At 43.7% G+C, this 25,978-nt stretch overlaps 1 protein-coding gene across 1 annotated transcript; it reads left to right on the forward strand.

Moving 5' to 3' along the window:
- The first annotated feature begins 256 nt into the window (after positions 1–256).
- Positions 257–3,073, forward strand: LOC120972671 (protein FAR1-RELATED SEQUENCE 5-like). Its single transcript, XM_040398145.1, has 4 exons — positions 257–700; positions 823–1,099; positions 1,213–1,804; positions 3,016–3,073. The coding sequence occupies exons 1-4, from the start codon at positions 257–259 to the stop codon at positions 3,071–3,073; spliced, it is 1,371 nt and encodes a 456-aa protein (XP_040254079.1).
- The last annotated feature ends 22,905 nt before the right edge of the window (positions 3,074–25,978 follow it).

A 25,978-nucleotide genomic window follows, 5' to 3' on the forward strand; every position in this document is an offset into this window, starting at 1 on the left:
CACAGAAGTTCAAGAACACTGCTTTAAGAAAATTTTGAGTGTGACACTACTAGGTAGTCCTACTGCTACCTGTGAAGTTCAAGCACTGGTACCACAGAAGTTCAAACAACACTGCTGTAAGAAAAAATACATGTGACATTTTTAGATAGCCATACTGCTACATGTGAAGTTCAAGTACTTGTACAACATAAGTTCACCATCAGTGCAAAAAGAAGTAAGTTTCATTTTTTTAATTCATGCAGACCAGTGCCCGTCGATGGCGAAAGCTATACCACAATCATTTCCAAACACTGTCCACAAGCTATGCCGTTGGCACATCCTGAAGAAGTACAGGGAATACCTCGCGTTGCTGTACAAAAAGTATAAAACATTCAAAGAGGAGTTCACAGCTATATTAAACTGGCCGCTGATGCCAACGGAGTTTGAAGCTGCCTGGGCTAAACTCGTGCACAAGTACAACCTGGAGAATGACCAGATGATGATCCAGCTGTGGAGTGATAGGAAAATATGGATTTCAACATATTACAAGAACATTTTCTGTGCTAGAATGACTTCCACACAACGAAGCGAGAGCATGAACCACGTGCTCAAGAAAGGGTTTGTCAAGGGGACCCAGAACCTACACAAGTTTGCTAGGCGGGTAAATGCTTGCATACAAACTCGGATGCAGAAGGAGAATGAGCAAACAATGACCAGCATGGTATGAAGATAAAAAAACACCCCCATCATATTGTGTTTTCCTTCAACATGTGCACTTTGAATTTTAAAAAATGAAACCCATGACTCTGCTTCGACTAATATCTTATTTTTTGACATGTGCAGACCAATCCTGTGACAAAAACAACTTACGGCTACGAGGAAGACATGTCTATCAAGTACACGAGAGCCGTGTACACCGAGATGAGGAGTAGGATGAGAAAAGCCACGCTATTCCGCGCAAAGCGTACAGCAGATCCCACTAAGTACCTTGTGTACTACCACAACAAGGCTGGCCATGATGACGAAGAAAGATTTTCCTGGTCAAAGCATGAATTCCAGGTTGTAGCTGACCCAGAGAATGAAATATACGAGTGTGAATGCAAGCTGTGGACACACACATGTGAGCGGAAAAACAAACTCATTAAATAGCTAAACTAGTAGTATCATATCAAAATATATGAAACTCATTGCTGGCTCACAAACTATGTATTCTGCATTCATCACAAAATGCAGGCCTGTTCTGCCTTCACATTATGAACATACTGGACTACCTGAAGCCTGACAAATTTCCACACAAGTATATCCTCAAAAGGTACACAAAGACTGCAAAATCACAACCAACCTTTGATACAAGGGACTACAACACAACTGCATCGGATGGCAGCTCAAGACTATCGAAGCAAGACATCTTGCTGCAGCTAAATTTGATGGTTAATAAGAAAGCGATGAGATGTGACCAACAATATAACAGAGCCTTCTATGTTCTCAAGAGGCTCGTGGAAGAGCTTGATGCAATACATTCAGCAAATCGAGCGGATGCTGGCGAAAGGATGGCTCAAGAGGATGCTGAAATTGAAGATGACCTTCATTATTACGTAGCTGAAATGCTCAACGCCGCTGCTCAAGCCAACCAATGCAAGCAGGGTGTTGACCCATTAATGCAGCAGCGACAGCAAGAGACGATGAAACTACCGCTGTACTCTAAAACAAAGGGTAGGAATAAAATTTCTGCAGCAAAGAGAAGTGACAAGAGAGCTCAAATAAAGGCACCACCTGCAAGAAGAGTCGTCGTGCTCGATGAGAACGGAGTGCCACTTGGACACAGGCAATGTAGTGTGTGCAAAAAGGTTGGAGGACACAACAAGCTCACCTGTCCAACACTCTTAGAAAGAAACAATGCCGAGGAGGTCAAGCAACCCAAAGTTCAAAAACAGCAGCCCAAAGTTATAGAACAAAAGAAGGGACCACACCCACAGAAAGCAAGCAGCAGACTTTGTAGCATATGCAAGGAGTATGAACCACATAATGCAAGAACATGCCCGAAGCGCGCAGATGCTGAAAAGACAAGCAAAAAGCCAGAGAAGAAACAAAAAGCAAAACCTAGAGCCAGCAACAAGAAAGTGGTGGAAGATGAAGAGGAAGACGAAGAGGAAGACACCATCGAAGAAGAGGAAGACGAAGAGGAAGGGGAAGTGGAATGCGAGGAGGAAGAGGAAGAGGATGATGAAGAGGAAGAGGACGATGAAGAGGAAGAGAACGAGGAAGATGAAGAGGAAGAGGTACATGTCAAGCAAAAACCACTACAACCAAAGCCTAGGAGGAGCGCAAGGCTGATGAACAGTTAGAATAGGTAAATTAAACAAAGCAAACTTATGTCATGTCAATGTGCAGAATATTATTCCACTTTTGAAACAGTATTTTAGGAGAAGCTTACTTGAACTTTTGTTGCTGAAGTTTCAAAGAAATTATACAGTAGAAGTTCAAGTAAGCTTACTGCAGAAGTACTAGTATAGTATAAGAGGAGGTGCTGGTGATGTATTGCATGAAAGAGCAAGAAGTAATAAAATGAAAAATATACACTATGAAGTTCAAGTAATATTACTACAGAAGTCCTGCTATATTATGGCAGGAAGTGTTGTGTTGGTAATGTATTGCATGAAAGAGCAAGCAGTAATAAAATGAAAAAATATACACTGTGAAGTTCAAGTAATATTACTGCAGAAGTCCTGCTATATTATGATAGGAAGTGCTACGCTGGTGATGTATTCCATGCAAAGTGCAAGCAAGAATAAAATGAAAAATATACACCATGAAGTTCAAGAAACATTACAGTGGAAGTTCTGGTATATTATGGCAGGAGGTGCTGGTGTTGTATTCCATAAAAGAGCAACCAACAAATAATTATACACTCTGAAGTTCAGGTCAGCTTACAGAAGAAGTTCTGGTATATAAAATCGATGTAGGAAAAAATATGCTTTAAAAAATAAAGTTTTGCCGTATGAACTAAGGTTAGCAAGCCTAAGACAACGCGCTCAGATATGAAGTTCTGTTTGGATACGTGCAGAAGTTCATGTACAATGCCGACAAAACTTAAAGAAAAGTTAAGGAGTGTAGGAGAATATTTTTGCACAAAGTTATAGTTGAAATCCGTTCGCAGTTGAAAAATCACAAAAAACAAATATAGATTCTATGCAAAAGGCTACGTGTTGGTTGGGTTGAAAAATAACAATACATTACACAACACAGAAAATCCTATCCATCTGAAACCAGTAGCCCAACCAGATCTCAAGCAGAAGTTCAAATCAAAGATCATATGTTGGGGCCCAAAATTAAACAACACAAAAAAATGAGCAGTTCAACCATAGCCGAGGGAGAAGTTCAGGTACATCTGTTGGGGAAAAAACATACAACAAATGGATACTGAAAACGATGCAGTATATTGAAATTCACAAGCCAAATCGTTCTTCACACCAAATACATTTGTCCTCAAATATCATAAGTAATAGTGCTGCAGCTATAGATACACAAATTACTAAACAATTCTTACAACCAAATCTTTACAGAATCGTTCCAATCATTATCAAACCTAAATCTTTACGAGATCAAATCTACACTGAAACTAATGCTTTGAATTCACGGGCCCAAGGACTGGATCTCTTTAGGAAGCTCTGCACGCACGACTTCATTCTTCTCGCTAAAGATTAGAGTGTGCATGAACTCGGCCTTCCAGTCATTTGCAGCAGCCTGCCAACAGGAAATGAAACGATGGTTTAGTAAAGGGTAGCTAAAACCACAGTAGGAGCGTCTCAGCAAAAACACACAACAAAAATGAAAGGATGATCAGACAAGAACAAGGACAAAACATACCTCCACATCACCAAAATCATCAACAAGCTTATCGCCATCATATGTAGAGCAGAACTTCACAGCAAAGAAACCACAATCATTATTCACTTGCTTTGGAACATCGATAAAAGTTGGCCTCTTTGCAATAGTCACCCAGTTAGGCTGCTTGCTCGCTTTGTACGCAGCCTTGCCATACACCTCCTCGTGCAACCCAACAAATCTCTTGATCTGCAGGAAATGCCAAAATAAGATGAAGTCAAAAACATGTTAACCAAAATAGTTAGGTTCAGGTACATAAAAGGGACACTTGCATACGATCCAGCTAAACAAATACCAGAAGTTCAACTGTCAAATGATAGTCAGTTCAAGCAGTATTACCAAAACAGAGATAGAAACATATTTTGTCAACACAAGCCACAGTAAACTTCGTGTCAAACAAGCAGATATGAAAGGAGGTTCAGGCTAAGAAACACTCACGATATTTTGGCAGTCTCCGTGGAAACTTGTTCGCAACGTTCCCTTATTACTGTAAGGAAGTGAATCAAGGATGTCAATGCTCCCACGATATCTATTCAGCACGACAGCACATACACACTATAGTGCGCCATTGTGCCAATTGGCTTGAATAGTATAAAAAAAACCTGCCAAGAATGAAAGAAACGGTGAACACAAACTATAAAGCATAGATATTGAACAACTGGGATGAACACAAACTTCTTTACAAACTCAACAAAAGGATGTACATAAAATTTTAAAAAGCAAGAGTTATGAAAAACTAACCAGCTTTGCGTTAAGAAGGTCTTCTTCCTTGCGAACAAACATTCAGAGGAGACCAGCTGATTTTTTTGCATCGAACTTTGGAACTGTTGCAACAAAGAAATCATACTCCAGGCAGTATTGTGCATTCACAAAAACACAATTAAAACACCTCCCAAATGCCACTACAACAAAACTAGAGCAAAAAAAGGGAGATAGGGATGCAAAGAACTAAAAACCTGTATGAAGTAGGGACTAAGTACAACCCTGACAGCACAAGAGAATATCTCAGAGGTCTCCGACTTATCCTTCCACAATTTTATGAGATAATCCGTTATGTCTCCTTCCATCTGCTGCCCTTCACCGAAAAGAGTATAAAGGACATGTCCTGTGAGGTCAATCACATTCCCAGGGATGGTAAACATGCAGTAGCTTGTGCTGCAGATTTAAAAGGATGGAAAAAATATTAGAAGTTCAGATACAATAACAAACAGAAGTTCAGACACTATAACTCAAAGGCAAGGAGAGATGAACATAAGTTCACATACTACAACAACAGAAGTTCAGACACTATAACTAAAAGTCAAGGAGAAATGAACAGAAGTCCACATACTACAACAACAGAAGTTCAGACACGTAGTAGCCTCTCTGGCAGCAACAAAGTCAAGAAGAAGAAAACTCACTCAAAATACTTCTCTAGACCGTCTTCACTAAGCACATACTGTCTCAACTTTCGAGCCTTGGATAGATGAGGGTAATTGTATTTTATTAGGGGAGCGACAGGAGAACGCCACTTCAAAGGCAATCTTGATGCTCTCTTGGAGGAAGTTATGTTGCCAGACTCAACTGCCGGTTTCCTCCTGGTGATGACAGGATTCTTCCCACCTCTCCTAGCAACAGTACCAGCAGCAGATTTACCATTCTTCAGGTAAGCAATCTTCTCAAAATCATCATCAGACGAAATCACTTCTGCTTCGGCTGCTTCGACTGCACCAACCTTCCTGGAGCAAGGGTTTTTTGGAGTACCACAAATACCACCAGCCTGCTTAGCCAGCTTGGAAGGAATAAGGGTTCGAGGTCTATCATCTTCTCTCGGAGTTGTACTCATCGATTCCTCCCTATGTTGGTATTCCTGTGACCCGAGGAATGAGTAGTGGTAATTGGTCAAGTCCAACAGATCCACTGTCAAAGAAAAGGAAGAGAAAAAACACCATTAAATATAACTGAAGTTCAGGCACAGCACAATGTGCAGTCCAACTAATATAGATGACATGGTTACTACTCAAGCTGATCTAAAAAATTTAGTTGCATTTAAAAACTAAAAGAAGTTCAAGCACAACCAAAGGCATAGTTCAAGATAAACTGATGAACTGGAAAACATTCAACTACAGCTAACAAAAGCATAGAAAGGCATCATCTCTGAATTTCAAGTAGAAGAAATGCTCGTGTCCAAGTAAGCAATGGAAGGAAAAAATACTGAAACAAAACACACAAGCAAAATAAAAAAGATAAAAATGAAGTTCATGTACAAGAAATGCTCCTCTCCATCTGAAACCAGCAGCCCAGCCAGATCTCAAGCAGAAGTTCAAGTTCAAGAAAAAATGAAGTTCATGTAGAATAAAAGATGCAGTACAGGTAAGCAGTCCAAGTTCCAAGACTTACCTGTGTAGTAGCCAAACAGAGCCTGGAAGTCTGTCTCAAACAGGTTAGAAGAAGCGATTGAGTACAACCACGTCTTCCTGATATCCGCGATATTTTCATGGGAATAATCCGCAAGAACCCCATCATGATACGAATTAACATTCGTAAGCATGAAGAATCCGCAGTCGATACTGCCATCAAACACAAAAAAGAATAGTGTTAGAACAAAAAGAAAAGCCAACGAATAAAAGACGTCACAGCTTAAGTACAACTACAGTTAAACAAAAGTGATAAAGAGAAAAGTGGAACTCATACTTGTTAGTCTGCTGGGGGACATCAATCCAATCCAAAGGGAAATGGTTAATAGAAAGAGGACTGAAGGGTGTCCCCCTGTCATTGCTGGCATCGCTCCAAAGCTTCTTGATGTTATCAGTCATCCGCCAAAACAGGCGTACCGCACAGTCATCGTCTGGTCCATAGTAGGAGTCGAGAAGCTGGAACCATGAATTCTTCAGGTCAAGAAATATCGAAACCCAACGACCAACACCACCAATGGAAGCAGCAATTTCAGGCGGGTCAAAAGTGGGGAAAACAACTTGAAGCAACATAAACACACGAATCATTAAAAATTGAGAATTAATATCAAATGGTATAAAGAAAAATAAAACAATATTAACACAGTGGATCGCAGTGCAAAACTAATACAGAGGCAAAGAACAAGATATTGCATACATAATCATGTGCATCCATGCTATCTGGACCAGTCGCCAAGAAGTACTTCCTCACACGGGAATCAAGTTGACCTCTGAAAATCTTGTCCTAAAATAATGCAGACAACACCAACATATGAAAATAAAAATGAGACAAACAAGTTTTAACTAAAATGATAAGGAACAAAACAGAAAAGAAATCACTATATGCTTGACTTACACAAACCCAATAAGGCAGGACGAGTTTGTCCGATCCCTGGTACTTCGCACGTTGACAGTAGAGTGCAACCTCAGCCATATTAGATCGAAGCATTCCGCGAGGAGCAAAAGATATTGCGACATCCTCAACAGAAGCTTTACACTCCTTGTTTTGGAACATAATCATTGATCTAAAACAAGCAATAGAAAGTAAAACAAGTTCAGCATCAGGAACTCAGGAAGTTCACAACACACACAAGCACAGAAGTTCAGCTACATCACAACAGGCAGTTCAAAAAGGCCAGAAGTTCAGCACCAGAGAAGTAAAATAGAAGTTCAGCAACATAGAGTAAAGAAGTTCAGGTATGAAACCACAAGCAGTTCACATGGGGGTATATGGATGTAAAAATTGTCCAGCTGCACTCACCTCTTGGAACGATCATTCTTAAGTCTAGTTACACTGAAATAAAAGTCATCAACCTTCTTTCGGACGACAGCAAGATCGCTATCTGCTCAGCAAAAGAAATAAAAATTAAGAGCAACATTCATGCACATAGATTCACAACAGTTTAATTAATAGCAACATTCAAGCACAACATTCAAACACAAGCACATCTCAGCTGCTACACCAGAAAAGATAAAACCACAGGATTATAAACATCACAACCCATGAATTACAACCTTCCCCCACATAGAAACAGGTTCACTTAACTTTATTTACAAACCACACGACAAAGCACAAACCAGAAGTTCAACATGCACCACACAGGCAGTTCACGGGGATATCATGGACAAAAACAAACAACAAAAGGGACGGGGATGGGGAAAGAAGAGAGAAGCATGCTCCTCTCTTTATGGATTCTTGCCTAGACCAGTGGCAGCACTGGAATGATCAACCTCCTCTCCATAGCTATCGCTTTCAGTCTCTTCATCATCATCTCCAGTAGACATTGCAGTGTCGTCAGGAAGGACAGCAGCAGCAGCTGGAGCAGCTGGAGAATCTGAAACAACAAAAACTATTGGTTGTGTTTGAACATCATCAACATCAACTGATGGCTCTGCCGCAGGAGACTTCTCCGGGCCTGCAGCAGCACTACCACTAGTCTCAACAGCAGCCTCAATGGGATCTTTCTCCAAAATGATATCTCCAGCTGTCTTGCCCTGCTCAGCATCAGAAACCTCAGCTGTCTTGCCCTGCTCAGCATCGTTAACCTCAGCTGTCTTGCCCTGCTCAGCATCAGAAACCTCAGCACCAATGGACGACTGAGGTTCAGTCAGGTCCACCCCGTCGGAGCAGCTGGTACCTGACACAGACTTGTCTGCAATCTTCTCTGGAGGAACACTAGCATCATCATTCTACAGCAAGAACGGAAAGTCATTACAAAGGGCCACATAGTGATAAAATGCACAAACAAGTAAAATAAAAAAATGAGACAAATGGACAAGAAAAATGGTACCTTATTTTCACTGCCATGAACCTCATCAACTAATACATCACTAGCGGGAGCAGGTTCATGCACAGGGGCAGCTTCATGCACAGGAGCAGCTTCATGCACAGGTAAAACATCCTCCTCAACCCTAGCACCATCATCAACAGTCTACAAAAAAATCATGTAGAAAACAAATACCTAATCAGCAGAAGTTCACATTACATAATCAGAGAAGGTCAGCTATCACAACTGACACATAATGGAAGTCCAAATACAGTAAACATAGCAGGTCAGATATCAAACTACTCTAAGATACAAAAGGGAACAAAAAGGGCCAGTCATAGAAGGTCAGGTGCTGTAGCACTTGAAGTTCAGGTTCTATAAACAGAGAAGGTCACCCAGGAAACACTAGTACTAAAAAGAAAAAGTTTACGTCACATGAAATCAATAAGGGTTGCCTATGACTACAAACAGTATAACTGAAAGCTAACAATGAAGATTGGTGCAAAGAAATATCAAAAGCCAACATAAACAAACCTCTTCAGTATGCTCCACGTGGCCTCCTTCACAACTTAAATGAACAGAATCCTGCCTCTGAATCTGTCTCACAACAACACTTGCCTCGTCTTCAAAAGGCTTGCAATGAGCATCCTGCATTTCCTTGAAGAACACAAAGCTAGTCCGCAGGTGGGAAGTGCTCTGACGAAGCTCTCCAAGAAATTTAGCTTCAATTGACAAGACCTCCTTCGAAGACTCAGCATCAAATCCGTGTCCGGGGGGAAGAATACCATCAACGCGACTAAGACGCTCAACAGTTGAAGGAACACGGGCCAAGTCCCCACAAACAGTTTCAAGAAGACCGTCAATCCTAACCAGGGAAACATTGGCAGCTTCAAACAAACTCTCGAAAGACACGCCACCTGCAGCACTCACACGGGCAGAAGAACCTCCTGGATCCACAGGGGGGCACCAGTATTAACATCCCGAGAGAATTCAAATCTTGGAGAAGTTCCACTACCTAGGCCGGCGGCACGAGGCATAGTAAGAACAGGACGTTCGATACACCTAAAGAACACAACCTCAGCCTATGTCTTCCACTGCATACAAAAACAAAAGCCAACGCGTCAGAAAACAAATGAAGGAACATGGGAACAAAAATATAGAAGACAATACCAGAAGTTTAAGTTAAACTACACAGGAAAGAATGATGCATATAAACACTCACAGGTAGTCTCCCAAACACCCAGTTGGCTGGGTCATCATCACCCTTCTTGACCAAGTCAGCCGCAACAAGCTCAAGAAGCTTGACCTGATCCATGAAATTGATGCGAGGGGTCCTCAAGTCAATATTAGGCGTCTTGCCAATGATAAGGCAGTCCAGATACATAAGAAGCGGCGCGATGGCACAGCCTGTGACAGCTTTTCCTCTGCTAGTACCTTGTTGATACCTAACAACAACACTTCGAATATCATCAACAACCAACTGGTAGTAGTCCATATCTGCCATATGCTCAAACACAAGATTCTCAGCCATTGCTGCCTCCCTGGACACTCGTGTAGACGTTCCAGGAATAACCACCTTCATGAAAACAATCAGGTAAAACACCTGCAGAGCAAGATCATCCTTCGTCTCATCCTTCACAAGTTCCGCGAGGATATTCCGCAGATCCTTTGCCTTGATGTCGTCACTCCTAGCGTACCCAAGCTTACCCTTCAACCTCATAACAACATCATCAAACCCATCATTCGAGGGCCTAGGAGGGGTACGATTACCTTGAGGGAATCCAAACAGATGGTGAATAGCATCACTTGTAATACGCAGAACCTTGTTCGCCTCACCCATGCCCAGAATCATGGTTGTAGGGTCAATCCTCGTGTAGATGTTGCCCATCAAAGGATGAGAAATGTTGGAATCAACCTTCAAGTCAAACACACAACCAAAACCAGCCTTGATAACCCTCGTCTTGTGCCTAAGTTGTAGCATTTTCGCACACGTCTTGACCTCTCTTAGTGAGCAGCGAACCGTCTTGTTAAAACGTTTCGCCTCATCTCCTCCTTGGCCACCTTCTTCGGGCGCTTTGCCTCCTCTCTTCCTCCTCTCAGGCCGCTCCACAAGCTGATACTGAAAAAAATGCAATGACAAGGAAAAAAGGCAGAACAATGAGATACACAAGCTTCACCAAAATTCCACTAATGCCTACATATGCAGTACATTTCAGAAGTCCAACTATGTCTACATAGGCAGTACAACCATGTATGACCAGAAGTAAAGATGCTTTCAAAATGTTGGAAATTTACAAAGCAGAAGTTCAACCATGTACACCAAGGCAGTAATAAAACATGTATTTCAGAAGTCCAACTATGTCTACATAGGCAGTACAACCATGTATGACCACAAGTTAACATGCTTTCAAAATGTTGGAAATTTACAAAGCAGAAGTTCAACCATGTACACCAAGGTAGTAATGAAACATGTATACCAACAAGTTAAGCTAATTTCTTCATGTATATATCGAGAAGTCCAACTATGTACACAAAGGCAGTAATACCATAAAAGCAAAGCAGTTCGGCTAATTTATTCGTCTATATGAAGCAAAAGGTCAGCTATGTACGCCAAGGCAGTGCTAAAAACACAAAAACTACAACAATGGCGACAAATGCTATAAAAAGCGGTAAACATGAGACATTCATACCTGATTAGCGGCAACATCATCATCATCGTCGTCCTCGTCATTAGCGTTGAAATCAGCATCATCCTTGTCCTCTGGATTAACACGAGAATGCTTCTTCTCACCCTTGTTGACCTTTGCAGGTGCAACCTTGCGCTTGACGCTGCATTTCTTCACCTTACCAGATGCACCAGCACCAAGCGGAGAAGGTGTAGGCGCGGCAGTGGCAAGCACACAAGGACTACGGCGTGGCGTACCACCAAGGCCTAGCCCTTCATCTTCAGCAAGTTCTGCAGGCCTTGAAACACGTGGGCTCCTCCGAGGAGTAACTTCACCAACTAAATGCTTCCTCGCAGCGGTCTTCTTGATTTTCTTCTTAACAGGGACAACCGTGCCATCAGTGCCACATGGCACGTCTTCCTCAGCAACAGAGCAATGCCCAACCATGAGCTCAGCAACATCAACAGATTCAGGAACATCAGAACCTTTCTGAAGGCGGGCCGCCCTCTTCTTCTCAAAATCTTCTTGCTTCTTCCTCTTGCGTTGGTCCTCCAAAAGAAGCTGAAGAGGCACATCCTCAGCTTGCGTGACAGGTTCAGTGCCATCAACAGACTGCGACCGCATCTCTGACATCTGAAGAGAGCCCAAAGGATCCGGAACGGAATCACAACCTTCGACTGATGGAGCACCCTGCTCAGCAGCAACAGTGTTTCCTGATAAATCCAACTCAGATAGAACATCGTTGATGGTGTTCACAGCTTCCTCCTCTGTGGACACATCTGCAAGAACACAAAAAAGCAAAGCAAAAAATAAAAAAAGTCAGGAACAAAGTTAAAAACACCCGACGGGAACAAGTTAAAAAAACATGGCTCGAGAATTTAAAATGAAAAGAAAAGGGGTTGCACATACTAGGTGAAGCAAGAGCTGAAGAAGCAAGATCCTCGAGGCTTGAAATATTCTCAAGCCTCGAAGCAACCTCAGCAATCACAGTCAAAGGAATAATGCGTGATTTAGCCGCATCAGATATTGGAGCATCAGTATTTACTTCTGAAGCTCCATCTTGATCGCAGGCATTTTTTCCAGAACTATTCAATTCATCACCAACTACAAAAAATGCAAGTAAAAAGGCAGTTGAGTTCTAATCCGCAATCCTACACCAAAGGGAGTCCTATTTTTACATCAATGTACAATACCCAGAAGTTCAACAATACCTAACAAAGCAGTAAACACAATGAACAATCAACAGTTTACATACTAAATATAGAACAATCTACACCAGAGGGGTTACTACATATGAGATGAATGTACATAAGTTCAACAATATATAACAAAGTAGTAAAACAAATGCGCAGAACAGAAGCTCAACCAAATTTCATTACAAACAAGTAATATTTAAAACCAGCAGTTCAACTATGTGAACCAACCAAGTAGCACATAAAAAAGATGTAGCATGAGCAGAAATACTTTTTCACAGGCAAACTAAATACCAATACCATGAAAATGATCACACAAAAAAAGAAAGATATACACTATAAATATGAAAACATTTGGGAAGTCCAACAACACTTGGTGACATAGCTCACCAGCAATTCAACAAATAAAAATCAAGCAACACTCTACTAACTTAAACTAAGGGTAAAATGCATACACATCACCTCTGCTAGAAGTTCACACTTATAAGAATGAGCAGTCCAACATGACAACCAAGTGAAGATATGGGCTGATATATATAACAAAACTTCAACTTAAAATACAAGATACAACTACATTAAAATACCTGGAGAAGGTTTTGAAGCCATGACAACACAACCCACTTGATGAATCGTACTCCAAACCCTAGATCAACCTACAAAAAACAGAGGAGAAATTACATACAGTTAGCAAGTACAGAATCATACAACAATACAAAAAAGCAACTAAATCAAACCCTAGGTTGAAACAACTAAAACACATCAACAATTATGATAGATGAATAGAAACACATCTAGGCAAGCACAACAAAAAAGTACTCATAAACTAATGAACAGAAACACAATCTAAACTACGAAATCAATAGCACTAACGCATTTAGATGAATCAGATCCAGTATCAACCGTAGCACCACACCCTTCTTACATGCATCTAACTGGTGAAATCACCGAAGGGGAAAATGAAATCCACTCAACTCTGAAGGAAGAAATAGCACACAAGCATCTCACAGATAAATATGACCACGGGGGATGGAATCCACCCACCACACGCACAAGAACCCTACCTAATCTCCAACATAACCAACAGAACAAAGGGGAGGAGGCGGATGCGAGAGCACAGAAGAAACAGAGAGCCCCTGTCAGATCTGGCGAACACTAAGAGCAAGGATTGGGGGGAGGGAGCATTTGTACCTCTCCAAACGACCCCCGCACGCATGAATCCGGGGCGGTTCTTCCACCCCCACGAAGCCACGCGGACCTTGCAACCGCGCAAGCAGTTGCCGCCCTCGCTTCAGAGCAGAACAAAGCGGGATAGGCGTGGGAGAGCGCGCTGGGCGAGCGACAGTGGGGCGTGGGGGAGAAATAGGAGCGTGGCGCGCGGCGGTTACTCCACGCACGAGCGCAGGCGACATCGGCGGAGAAGTCGGGGGGAGTTGGAGGCAGCGGAGCGACAGAGAGGGAGAAGAGAGCGAGCGAGAGGGAAGTGGGGGTTTTCTGACAGGTGGTAGCGAGGGAGACAGAGACTTAATGCCTCTCTGTAGTGGGGTGTTGCAGCGCCATGGTAATTACACTTTTACCCCCCAACAACTAAAAAAGTAAATGCATCTAGTGATAAATGAATGCACCATTTGAATGCATCTATTTTTAAAAGTTAAGATCACATAACAAATCTGCTGGTATCCTTAAAACAAAAAATTCATTGCAAAGCAGAAAGGTCAAGTACTCTACCAAGGGAAGAAAAATACATACACAGATAAGCACCTACAAACAAGAGAAAAAAGTTCAAAAATAAAGAACAGAAGTTCAAGTACACTAATTAGAGAAGTAAAGGCATATGAATAAATAAACACTAAGAAACAAAAAGAAGAAGTTCAAGTACAAAAACAGATGAAGTCCATATCTAACTAAAATACACAACTTAAAAACAATATAGAAGTTCAAAATTCAAATACACACAAAGTACACATGCGGCTCGGCCTCGCGCTACCGCATTGCTGCGCGCTAGGTTTTGACAGGACGCAATGCGGTTATTCTGTTTCCACCCCCACCGCATGCACCCTAAACCCTAAACCCCTAAGATAGATAGTGGGGTCACGGATGTGACGGACTCGCCTCCGCATGCGACGACGCGGCACACCACATCATCGCCTGCTCCGGCTCGTTCCTGTCTCGGCCTCGCAGGGGGGAGGGGAGGGGGGGTCCTGACCCCCCTCCCCCTGCTCGGCCTCGCGCTACCGCATTGCTGCGCGCTAGGTTTTGATAGGACACAATGCAGTTATCAATGATTAAAAAAAATTATCCAAAAAAACTTATCAACAATTAATGATGAAGTTCAAGTTGTAAAAACACAGAAGTTTGGGGTTTGAAAAAACATCAAATGAACATGTAAAAAAACAAACTACACAGAAGCAAAAATCTTGTAAGTTCAGGTTAAACACATACTGAAGTTCTACCACTGTTCGAAGTATGCAAACATGTTACAAAAAAATAAAAAGGTATGCATGCATATTTGTGAATAATCCCATAGTTGCCCACAGAACAAACTCAAACCGAAATTCAAAAATTGAAAATTACAAAAAAAATAGAGCGCAATGCTGCACCGCCCTGCAATGTGGAAACCAGGAAGTTCAATCACTGGTACCATGGAAGTCCAACTTCTACCACAGAACGTGCAAGATCCAAAAAAACTAATCTCGAAGGCAGAATAAACATAAAAAAGAGGATCCGTGTGTCTATGGACCAGCTCTACATTTACATATATGAGTACTCTGAAAAACAAAAAAAACATACACAAATTTTTTATAACAACACCAACCGAACAGATCGTATTGCAACATCACCTAAAAAACATGCATAAAAACGATGGAAGTTCTAGCACAAAAGGTGCAGAAGTCCAACCTGTAAGACAGACAGTAGAATCATTGAAAAAAATACACGCTATCGAATTTGTTTTTCAGATTTAATCACTTGAGTGACTGCACCTTCTCAGTCCGCGACCTCGAACGATATCCTACTATGCCCTAACATCAAAACGATAAAAGTCACCAAGCTGTCTCATCGAAGAACCGAACCAACACGGGCGGAAACAAGATCCAATCACTCGATTTCAGGGTGTATGCGCTTGCCCAACCAAATTAACAACTTTTGAAGGATCCAATCTAACTACTGCAAGCAAATCCGCCCTCTATCTTCACAGAAAAACAAGAAATCCACAGAAGCCGCGGAAACCACTCCCGCGGACGAAGAACACAAAACCCGAAATCAAATCCGTTCAAATTAACTACAAATTGTCCACGAAACTCGTACCTACACCAAATTCCCATCATGTTAGAGGTTCGAGAACATCCAGTGCATGCATTAAACTTGTAAACAAACACAAGTTCATCCGCCCCGAGAGCGAATCCGCCAAAATGCAAAATTACGAATCAAAACGAGCATTTAGACGCAAGTATGGGTATTTGGATTACACTCACATCCCAAACAACACGACCGACCAGAATAATTCGCGGGGGAAGCCACGGTTGCGAAGATAGCCCGAAGGTCGGGTACGTGCACAGGGAAGTTCAAGCGCGTTACTCAGGCAGTTCAGGTTGTGATCAGAATATTATTCTGATCCCGTGATCAGAATAGTTTTTATGTATATATATATGTTTGTGTGTGTATGTTTAGTATTTTTGAATAAAAAGTAAATAAAACATTTTTGTGTGAAGTCAGCATGACATGACGACGTGGTTAGTGGGATCAGCCCACTACCCAGTTAAGCGAGATATGGATGTGGAGTCGGCACGTTATGAACGCACGGGCATATGCACCCACTTTTTGAAAAATGCATTTTAAACACATTTTAAAATGTTGAAAAATTCAAAAGAAAATTCGATGCATACATATTCACAAATATGTGTGCGCCGCACAAAGTTTGCTGAAAAAGTTCTTTCGCTTTGCCTCCGCAAAAAGGACAAATTTTAGTGCTTCTTAATAACATTTTACAACACAATTTGTTATGTTTTTTGCACATGCCACAAAATAGTTGTTTTTCGTGAAATCTTTGTGGACGCACATAAAACATGAAGATGTATCCGTGCAACCTTTTTCAGATTTTTTTAGTATTTAGAAATGTGTTTTTAAAAGTGGGTTGATATGTACCCTGGTTCATTGATGCACTTCCCCATAGACGTGCCGAGTTTTTACCTTCAAATCCTCTTTAATGAATTCAAACCTCTTGGACTTTAATACAATATAATTTATACTCCAAACCTCACAAAACTTGTCTAATCGCACCCTTGAAAAGTTTTGCTCATTTGATACGCTATCGTGAGGACTAGTTGTCATTGGCTAGTTTCTCATTTGATTCGCCCTACGATCAACGAGGAACACTATGAAGATGCAACAACGGTTTAGATCAGATCGTTACCAACTCCGAGCTGCAACGGAAGAAGACGAGTCGATGTACATTGTACTTGAAGTCCCCCGAACCGTAGATGAACGATCCCTTGAACCACTCATGAATAGTCCATTGAACGGAAGACCGAAAGCATGGTCTCTCCATAGATTGCAAGCATACGGTCTTCATGATCCAGCGGCGCTTTGCTGTCCAAAGCTAATCGTCGCCGAAGAATTAGAGGGAGGAGATTAGAACTACACTATACTTCTAATTATGATGATTAGAGGATCCATAACCAACTCTAATTGGATCAACTAGAACTATAGCTAGAGAACTAGAGGAGACTCCAAAACTTGTGTCTTCAAAAGTGTCAAAACCTCTAGTATATATAGGTTGGAGGAAAGGGAGGGGCACCACACAATGGGGGTAGTTCCCCCCCTTGGCCGGCCATGAGGGGGAAACCCCCTCCAATTCGGCCTTCCCCTTCCTTTCCCTGAGGGGAAGGGGGCGTTACCTCCTATTGGGCTGAAGTCGCCTAATATGCTTTTCACCACTTGGCCTTTTAAGGCTTATTGATATTAAATTAAATATAAAAGCCTCCTAACTATTATGAGAGCCTTTTAATATTAATCTAACATCACCGGAAACATTTATTTCCACCTATATATTATTTATCGGTAATACCCGGTATTACCCAATAAACCCCGAAACCCTTCCGGTGACCCCGAAACGCTTTCGGTTCCTCTTGAAACTATTTTGAATATTAGTGAAACTATTTCACAAATATTTCCTCATTACTCCTATCCTACTAACACTTAGTAGATCATGATTAACTTAAGCTTGTGACCCTGTAGGTTCGGTAAAACATAGACATGAACAAAACCCCTTACGTCCAGTGACCGACAGCGGAACCATGGACGTCCATATCGATCCCTATGAGTACAGGAATGCCATTCGAGTGAACCTTTGGTTATCACGTGTATTCCCTTTGCTTCGCGATACTTTACAAAACCCGAGGTGAGATATATCAGTATCCTCTTGAGTCATACAATCTACAAATGCCCGCATGGTCCCTACATTGGATCATCCCATGACTAACACTAGCTCTTTGAAGGTGTTATATTGGACACCTTCAAGGTAGGGAAACGTTGGAGAGACCCTATTCTAATATAAAACCGTCGCCACCACTTCATCGATGTCGCGAGGCAATCAAAACCTAGAGAAAACTAGGACTTACTAGACTTAGATCTATGATGAGGATGTGTTTGATAACCCACAAGTATAGGGGATCAATTTTAGCCTTTTTTGATAAGTAAGAGTGTCGAACCCAATAGGGAGCTAAAGGTAGAATTAATATTCCCTTCAAGTGACCACCGATACAACTCTACGCACACTTAACATTCTCTTTACCTAGAACAAGAATAAAACTACTTTGTAGGTGTAAGGATAAGTTTGCAAGAATAAAACTAGAAGCACTTAGCGGGATAATAAAAGTTTGTTTTAGTAGAGAGCTTTTTGTAACACAAAGAGAAAGATTATCCATAGGTAATTGAATATAACACGATAGATACTTATCATGTGCAATGAGGGAGAGGCATACACGAACACACTTTTCGTACTTGGATCATATGCACTTTTGATTGGAACCCTAGCAAGCATCCACAACTACTAAAGATCATTAAGGTAAAACCCAACCATAGCATTAAGTAACAAGTCCTCTTTACTCCCATATGCAACAACCCCCTTGCTCGGGTTTAAGCTTCTGTCACTCTCGCAACCCACTATAAGAGAATTATGAACATATTGCAACACCCTACAACGGTAATCTTACACGCTTGCGCGATACGGAGGGCACCATAGGACAACACCATATTAACATACAACTCGTATCAATCACACCATACCACAATTAACCCGTAGGAAAAAAAGAATCTACTCAAACATCATAGGATGGACATACATCATTGGGTAATAATATATAGCATTAAGCACCATGTTCAAGTAGAGAATTACAGCGGGAATAGAGAGGTTACACCGCTGCATAGAGGGGGGGGGAGTTGGTGATGACGGCGGCGAAGTTGTTCGTGTAGATCGTCGTCACGATGATTCCCCTGGTGGCACTCCGGCGCCACTGGAAGAGAGGGAGAGAGAGCCCCCTCCTTCTTGCTTGGTCTCCCCCTAGATGGGAGGAGGGTTTCCCCTCTGGTCCTTGGCCACCATGGCTCCCGGAGGGCAGGAGCCGCTCCAAGATTGGATCTCTCTCTCTCTCTGTTTCGCTGATACGCCTCCGTCGTATCCATTTTTCCAAATACTTTTGCTCTTGTTTTGGACTCTAACTTGCATGATTTGAATGAAACTAACCCGGACTGGCGCTATTTTTAGCAGAACTACCATGGTGTTGTTTTTTGTGCAGAAATAAAAGTTCTTGGAATTGGGCGAAACTTTTTAGAGGTCTTTTATGGAATATATGAAAAATACTGGAGCGAAGGTCCACTAGAGGGGGGCCAACAGTTTCCCACAAGGCAACAGGGCGTGGCCACCCCCTAGGGCGTGCCCTGTTACCTTGTGGGACCCACGTGTCTCCGCTGACCCTAATTCCAGCGCCATAAATTCTGTCTTTTCGAGAAAAAAAATAAGACAAGAAGTTTCTTCACGCTTTACGATACGGAGCCGCCGCCACCTCCTATTCTTCACTGGGAGGGCTGATCTGGAGTCCGTTCCGGGCTCCGAAGAGGGGGATTCATCACCATCATCATCACCAACCCTTCTTCATCACCAATTTCATGATGCTCACCACCGAGAGTGAGTAATTCCTTCGTAGGCTGGTTGGACAGTGATGGAGTTGGATGAGATTTGTCATGTAATCGAGTCAATTTGTGAGGGCTTGATCCCTAGTATCCACTGTATTATGAGATTGATGTTGCTATGACTTTGCTATGCTTAATGCTTGCCACTAGGGCCGGAGTGCCATGATTTCAGAATTGAACCCTCAATGTTTTCATGGATATATTTGAGTCCTTGATCCTATCTGCTAGTTGTATGCACTTGTTATGTTCTGATCCGTAGAACCTAAAGTGGCAATAGTTGGGATACTCTCTGGGGATGACTATAATTCAAGGAGTTCATGCATTCACCATGTGTTAATGCTTTGTTCCGGTTCTCTATTAAAAGGATGCCTTAATATCCCCTAGTTTCCTTATGGACCCTGCTGCCTGATAACCCACAAGTATAGGGGATCAATTGTAGCCTTTCTTGATAAGTAAGAGTGTCGAACCCAATGAGGATCTAAAGGTAGAATTAATATTCCCTTCAAGTTCTATCGACCACCGATACAACTCTGCGCACACTTAACGTTCGCTTTACATAGAACAAGAATAAAACTACTTCGTAGGTGTAAGGATAAGTTTGCAAGAATAAAACTAGAAGTACTTAGCTAGAATAAAACTACTAATAATTTGCAAGATAATAAAATTTATTTGGTTAGTAGAAAGATTTTTGTAACACAAGAGAAAGATTTGTCCCTAGGCAATTACTAACTAGACCGGTAATCATGAGTGCAATTTTATATGAGGGAGAGGCATGAGCTAACATACTTTCTGCACTTGGACCATATGCACTTATGATTGGAACTCTAGCAAGAATTTGCAACTACTAAAGATCATTATGGTAAAACCCAACCATAGCATTAAGTAACAATTCCTCTTTACTCCCATAGGCAACAACCCCCTTACTGGGCGCAACCCACTTTAAGCGAGCTATGAACGTATTGCAACACCCTACATCGGTAATCCCACACGCTTGCGCGACACAGAGGGCACCATAGGACAACACAAAAAATAAAACATACAACTCAAACCAATCATGATCATCAATCGACCCATAGGACAAAACGAATCTACTCAGACATCATAGGATGGCCATACATCATTGGGTAATAATATATAGCATGAAGCACCATGTTTAAGTACAGATTACAACGGGTATAAGAGGTGTTACACCGCTGCATAGAGGGGGGGAGTTGGTGTTGACGATGGCGAAGTTGTAGGTGTAGATCGCCGTCACGATGGTTCCCCAGCGGCACTCCGGCGCCATCGGAACAGAGGGGGAGAGAGCCCCCTCCTTCTTCTTCTTGCTTGGCCTCCCCCGCTAGATGGGAGGAGAGTTTCCCCTATGGTCCATGGCCGCCATGGATCCCGAAGGGTAGGAGCCCCTCTGAGATTGGATATCTCTCTCTGTTCTCTTGTGTTTCGCGTTCCTGTTTTCTGGCCGAAAACCGTTTCTTAAATTTCCGGAGATCCGTAACTCCGATTGGGCTGAAAGTTTGAGGAGATATTTATCTGTAAATTATGTTTCTTGCGGCGAAAGAAGGGCCCCAACTACCTTATAGAGGCGCCACAAGCCTGCTGGGCGCGCCCAAGGTAGGGGGTCGCGCCCTCTGAGCTTGTGGCCCCCTCGGGCATCATCTCACATTGATTCTTCTTCACAAAAACCACATATATTCCAAAACAAATCTTAATAAATTTTATCTCCTTTGGACCTCGTTTGATATGGATTTTCTGCGAAACAAAAAACATGCAACAAATAGGAACTAGCACTGAGCAGTTGATCAGAATATTAGTCCAAGAAAATCATATAAATTGTTGCCAAAAGTATGGGAAAGTTGTAAAATAATGGCATGAAATAATCAAAAATTATAGATACGACGGAGACGTATCAACATCCCCAAGCTTAATTCATGCTCGTCCTCGAGTAGGTAAATGATAAAAAGATAATTTTTGATGTGGAATGCTACCCAGCATAATCTTGATCATATAATCTAGTCATGGCATGAATATTAAGATACGAGTGATTCAAGGCAATAGTCTATAAGTTGATATAACACTACAAAAAAAAGACACATCCGTGACATTTTGGGCCGAACGAATTTTTTCTGTCATGCTTATGACACTTCCATGACGATAATTGTGACAAAACCCGGTATCATCATAGATGTGGTGGGCTCCTACTTCTATGATGAAAAATCATGATAGAAAATGGGCTTTTCATCCTGGGCGGGCCGGAGACGCAGCCGCATGACATTCTTTGGGCCATCCATGACGGAAAAAACCGTGGTAGAAGCGAGGGCGAGGAAAATTCGGGGAGTTCCCAGTTACGGCGGGTGGTCGGGGCCGAGCGATGCACGGAGGTTTGTGCGTTTCTCTCATACACTACGCGCGTCTGTGCGAGGCATTGGGCCCTAACTGAACCCGAGCGAGGCATTCGCTTACTGAACCTGAGCGATTGCACTGGCTACGCGTTACTAAACCCGAGTGATCGATCGATCCCGGGCTGTTAACTGAACCCGATCGAGCGATTCCTTCACTACTACTGCTAACTGAAGCCGATCGAACCTGCTGCCTCTTGATGAACAGTGAGCGTTGTTGGGGGTTAGATGAACAGTTCCCGGTGGGGGTTGGATGAACATGACCCCGTGGTAGTAGAGGCCGTTGCCGCTGGATGAACATGACCCTGATCGAGAGGAGGTCGCCACACACCCGAGCCGGTTGGGGGTGGATGAACAGGACCCCGTGGAGGGCTGGTTGAACAGGACCCTGTGTGGAGGGCTGGTTGAACAGTAGCCGGCGGAGGCTGGATGAACAGGACCCCGTGGAGGGCTGGTTGAACAGTAGCTGATGGAGGCTGGATGAACTGGAGCCCGTGGATGAAGGAGGGAGACGCCATGGATGAACAGTAACAGGTGGTGTCGGTGTCAAAACCGGCGGATCTCGGGTAGGGGGTCCCGAACTGTGCGTCTAGGATCGATGGTAACAGGAGACCGGGGACACGATGTTTACCCAGGTTCGGGCCCACTCTATGGAGGTAATACCCTACTTCCTGCTTGATTGATCTTGATGAATATGAGTGTTACAAGAGTTGATCTACCACGAGATCGTAATGGCTAAACTCTAAAAGCCTAGCCTGTATGACTATGGTAATGAATGTGTCTATCTGCTTTCCGGACTAACCCCTCCGATTTATATAGACCCCGGCGGGATCTAGGGTTTACATGGAGTCGGTTACATAAGAAGGAATCTACATAGTCGGTTGCCAAGCTTTCCTTCCACGCCAAGTAGAGTCCAATCCGGACACGGGTACAGTCTTCGGTCTTCATGTCTTCACAGCCCATCAGTCCAGCCCAATGGATAATAGGCCGGACGCCTGAGGACCCCTTAGTCCAGGACTCCCTCAGTAGCCCCTGAACCTGGCTTTCAATGATGAGGAGTCCGGCGTGCAGATTGTCTTCGGCAGTGCAAGGCGGGTTGCCCTTTTTCCGGACTCCAAGATAGTCTTCAGATGTATTGATTGTGTCCGGACTTGTATACACAACTGCAGAGGATATAATATTTTACGAGTTCAATCCCCTGACAAATTTTGGTAGTATGACATCACGCCTGCTTCGGCCATTGTTTGCGAACCGCTTTAGCTGGCCCCACGTCCCAAGACACGATTTTATTGGCATGTCTTATCCAAACGGAGACCGTGGCTCCCTTTTTTAAGGGATTCCTGTCAACCCGAACGTGGGTAACCCAACCGTCGCTTGGGTACATCTCCTTGGAAATAAGCAAGTTTTCGAGGCCTGAAAGGAGGCGCTTGATATTCGCGGCCTTTATATACAGGGGTACAGACCCGTCTTTCTTCCATGCTTGCTTCTTCCTCAGACCCCGCTATCCCGAGTTTCACCACCCGAGTTTCGGTCGCCACAAGCCCCAATTATGTCCGGATCTATCCGTCAAGGCCGGTGGGTAGCTTCTTCTATCATGGAGGAAGATATTGCAAAGCTTCGGGCAGTGAGGTATTTGATCGCGGAAATCCATCATCGGCTTCCTGCCGAGGGGCAGGTTATTCCCACCCCCAGATCCGACGAGAGGGCCGTGTTCGTGTCCCACTTCCTTCGTGGGTTAGGGTTTGCACTTAACCCCTTCGTCCAGGGGCTCATGTTCTATTACGGGCTAGATTTTCACGATCTGGCCCCAGACTCTATTCTTCTTATCTCGACGTTTATCGTCACGTGCGAAGCCTTCCTCCGGACTCCCCCGCACTTCGGCTTGTGGCTCAAGACCTTCGATGTGAAGCCACAAGTGATAGAGGGGGAGCAGGCCGAGTGCGGCGGTGCTTCAATGGGCAAGCTTGCCAGCGCCATTTGGCTGAAAGGATCCTTCGCCAAATCTTCCGATCTGTGGTAGCAGGGGTGGTTCTATATTACTGAGCCCCGTGGCTCCAAGTGGGCAACGGCGCCCGCATTCTGATGCAGCGCCCCAATTCAGCTTGCATCGTGGGTTAACAAGGGGCTGGATTGGGGATCAACGAATGATGTGCGAACTCTGTAGAGTCGCATCCGAAGCCTTATTGAGAAGGACATCGACATAGCCAACGTTGTTCAAGTAATGCTAGTTCGTTGGACCCTGTCTGTGGGAGTTCAATCCAGAAGGGCCATGAACTCTTCAGCACTTCTTCGGCACTACGCGCGAAGGAATGTGGAGATTATTCTTCGGGAAACGAAGGCAATGGCCGGACACCACAGAAGGTGTCGGCCTAGACTGTAACCATCCGGACACCCCGGTAAGTACCCTTTGACCAAATACCTTATAATCAGATACCCAGTGGCTAGATACCAACAGTATCATCCTTTTTTCAGGGCTGGATAAAGAAGGTGGAGCGGATTAGGTGTCCGGCTCCCCTTCCCGAAGACTCAGCTACTCCCGTGTTAACAAGGATGCTGGCCTCGGCGCCATACCAGGCACCAGCAGGGGAGGGTGAGAAGACCCAAGATGACCTTGGTTCCGGAGGTAAGTTGGACACTGAGACTGGAGAAATCGACCTTTCCTCGCCCGAAGACGGAGGCGGAAAAGGACCCAGTATCCCTTCTCCAAGTAGGAGAAAAAGGGCCGCCTCCGAAGTTTGGGAGGGGCGGTCTTCCAAAAAGGGCAAGATGCCGCCGTCGAGCGGCTTGGGTTTGGAGAGCGACGCCGTTGAACAGCTCCAACAAGGTGACAAGCCCTCGGCCAAACCGTAAGAGAGTCCAGAGTACTTTGATAGGGTCCCGCTCCGCTGTCGTTACTGAAGATATACTTAACGCATTTATGCATTTTTACAGGTCAGCACAGAATTTTTCTGGGCGATCCTCTTCTTCGGGGAGTCTCCTCCCAGAGATGATGGAGAGCGAGACGCCTCCTCGAACCTCCGAGCCCACTAAGGCGGATGACTCTGAAGTGTCCTTGCGGAGGGTCCCTTTAGATCAGGGGACAAAAGAGGCAGTACCCGAAGGTGGACCTCCGACCATCCGGGATTCCGGGGCCGATGATAACAAAGGCCCCGGACTGTCTGGTTCACAACCGACAGTGATTTTGGAGGCTGGTGAGCAGATTCCTTCAAAGGATGATTGTGCTTTTGGAGCAGCTTTCGGAGACCCGGAGACTCCGGATATGTTGCAGGACATGTTGCGGAAAGCATCCGTCTCGGGGGAACAGCGTACCTTGATGGGTACAGTGATTGAAAAGATTTCGTCCGTGAAGAGCGGATTAAATGAAGCCGTCATGAGCCTACTTAAAGGCTTCGAGGTTTGTGACATAATGTTTTTCAGCCATGTTTCATTTGCAAAGATGCGCCTGTGTATAGGTAGTAGCCCCTGAGACTCAGGTTGTCTTCCATTAGGAAGCAAACAGAGGATCGAGAATGATTGTTTTGAGGACTAACCCGATGAGCTTGAACACAGGCTGCTTCCCCCTTGGCCACTTCCCGGACTATGGAAATTGCCGAGCTATAGCGGAAGCTTGACGTGGCAGGGGATGATCTTGCATTAATCAATACGCGTCTTGACGAGTCGCAAGGTATGTATTCGGGGCAATCCTCATACATTGTTTGTGGTATAAGCATGATGCTGATATTTAGATGCTGGAATATGCATGGCTGCAAATGGTGCTGCCGCTGTTGAAGTTCTTCGAGCGGAGCTGGCCTGGGCCAAGGAGCAGGCCCGTCGTAGCAATGCTGCTGCCGAAAAGGCATCGGCTGAATTAAAGGCCGAACAAGCTGCACGGTGCCAAGGTGAGGAGAAGATATCCACGATGACACTCAAACTGGAGAATGCTACTGGCCGCTGCGAATTTCTGGAGAAGGAGAATAAAGCCTTAACGGCTGAACT

This window comes from Aegilops tauschii, chromosome 1 (genome assembly GCF_002575655.3).
Source record: "Aegilops tauschii subsp. strangulata cultivar AL8/78 chromosome 1, Aet v6.0, whole genome shotgun sequence".
In the NCBI taxonomy this organism is placed as follows: domain Eukaryota; kingdom Viridiplantae; phylum Streptophyta; class Magnoliopsida; order Poales; family Poaceae; genus Aegilops; species Aegilops tauschii.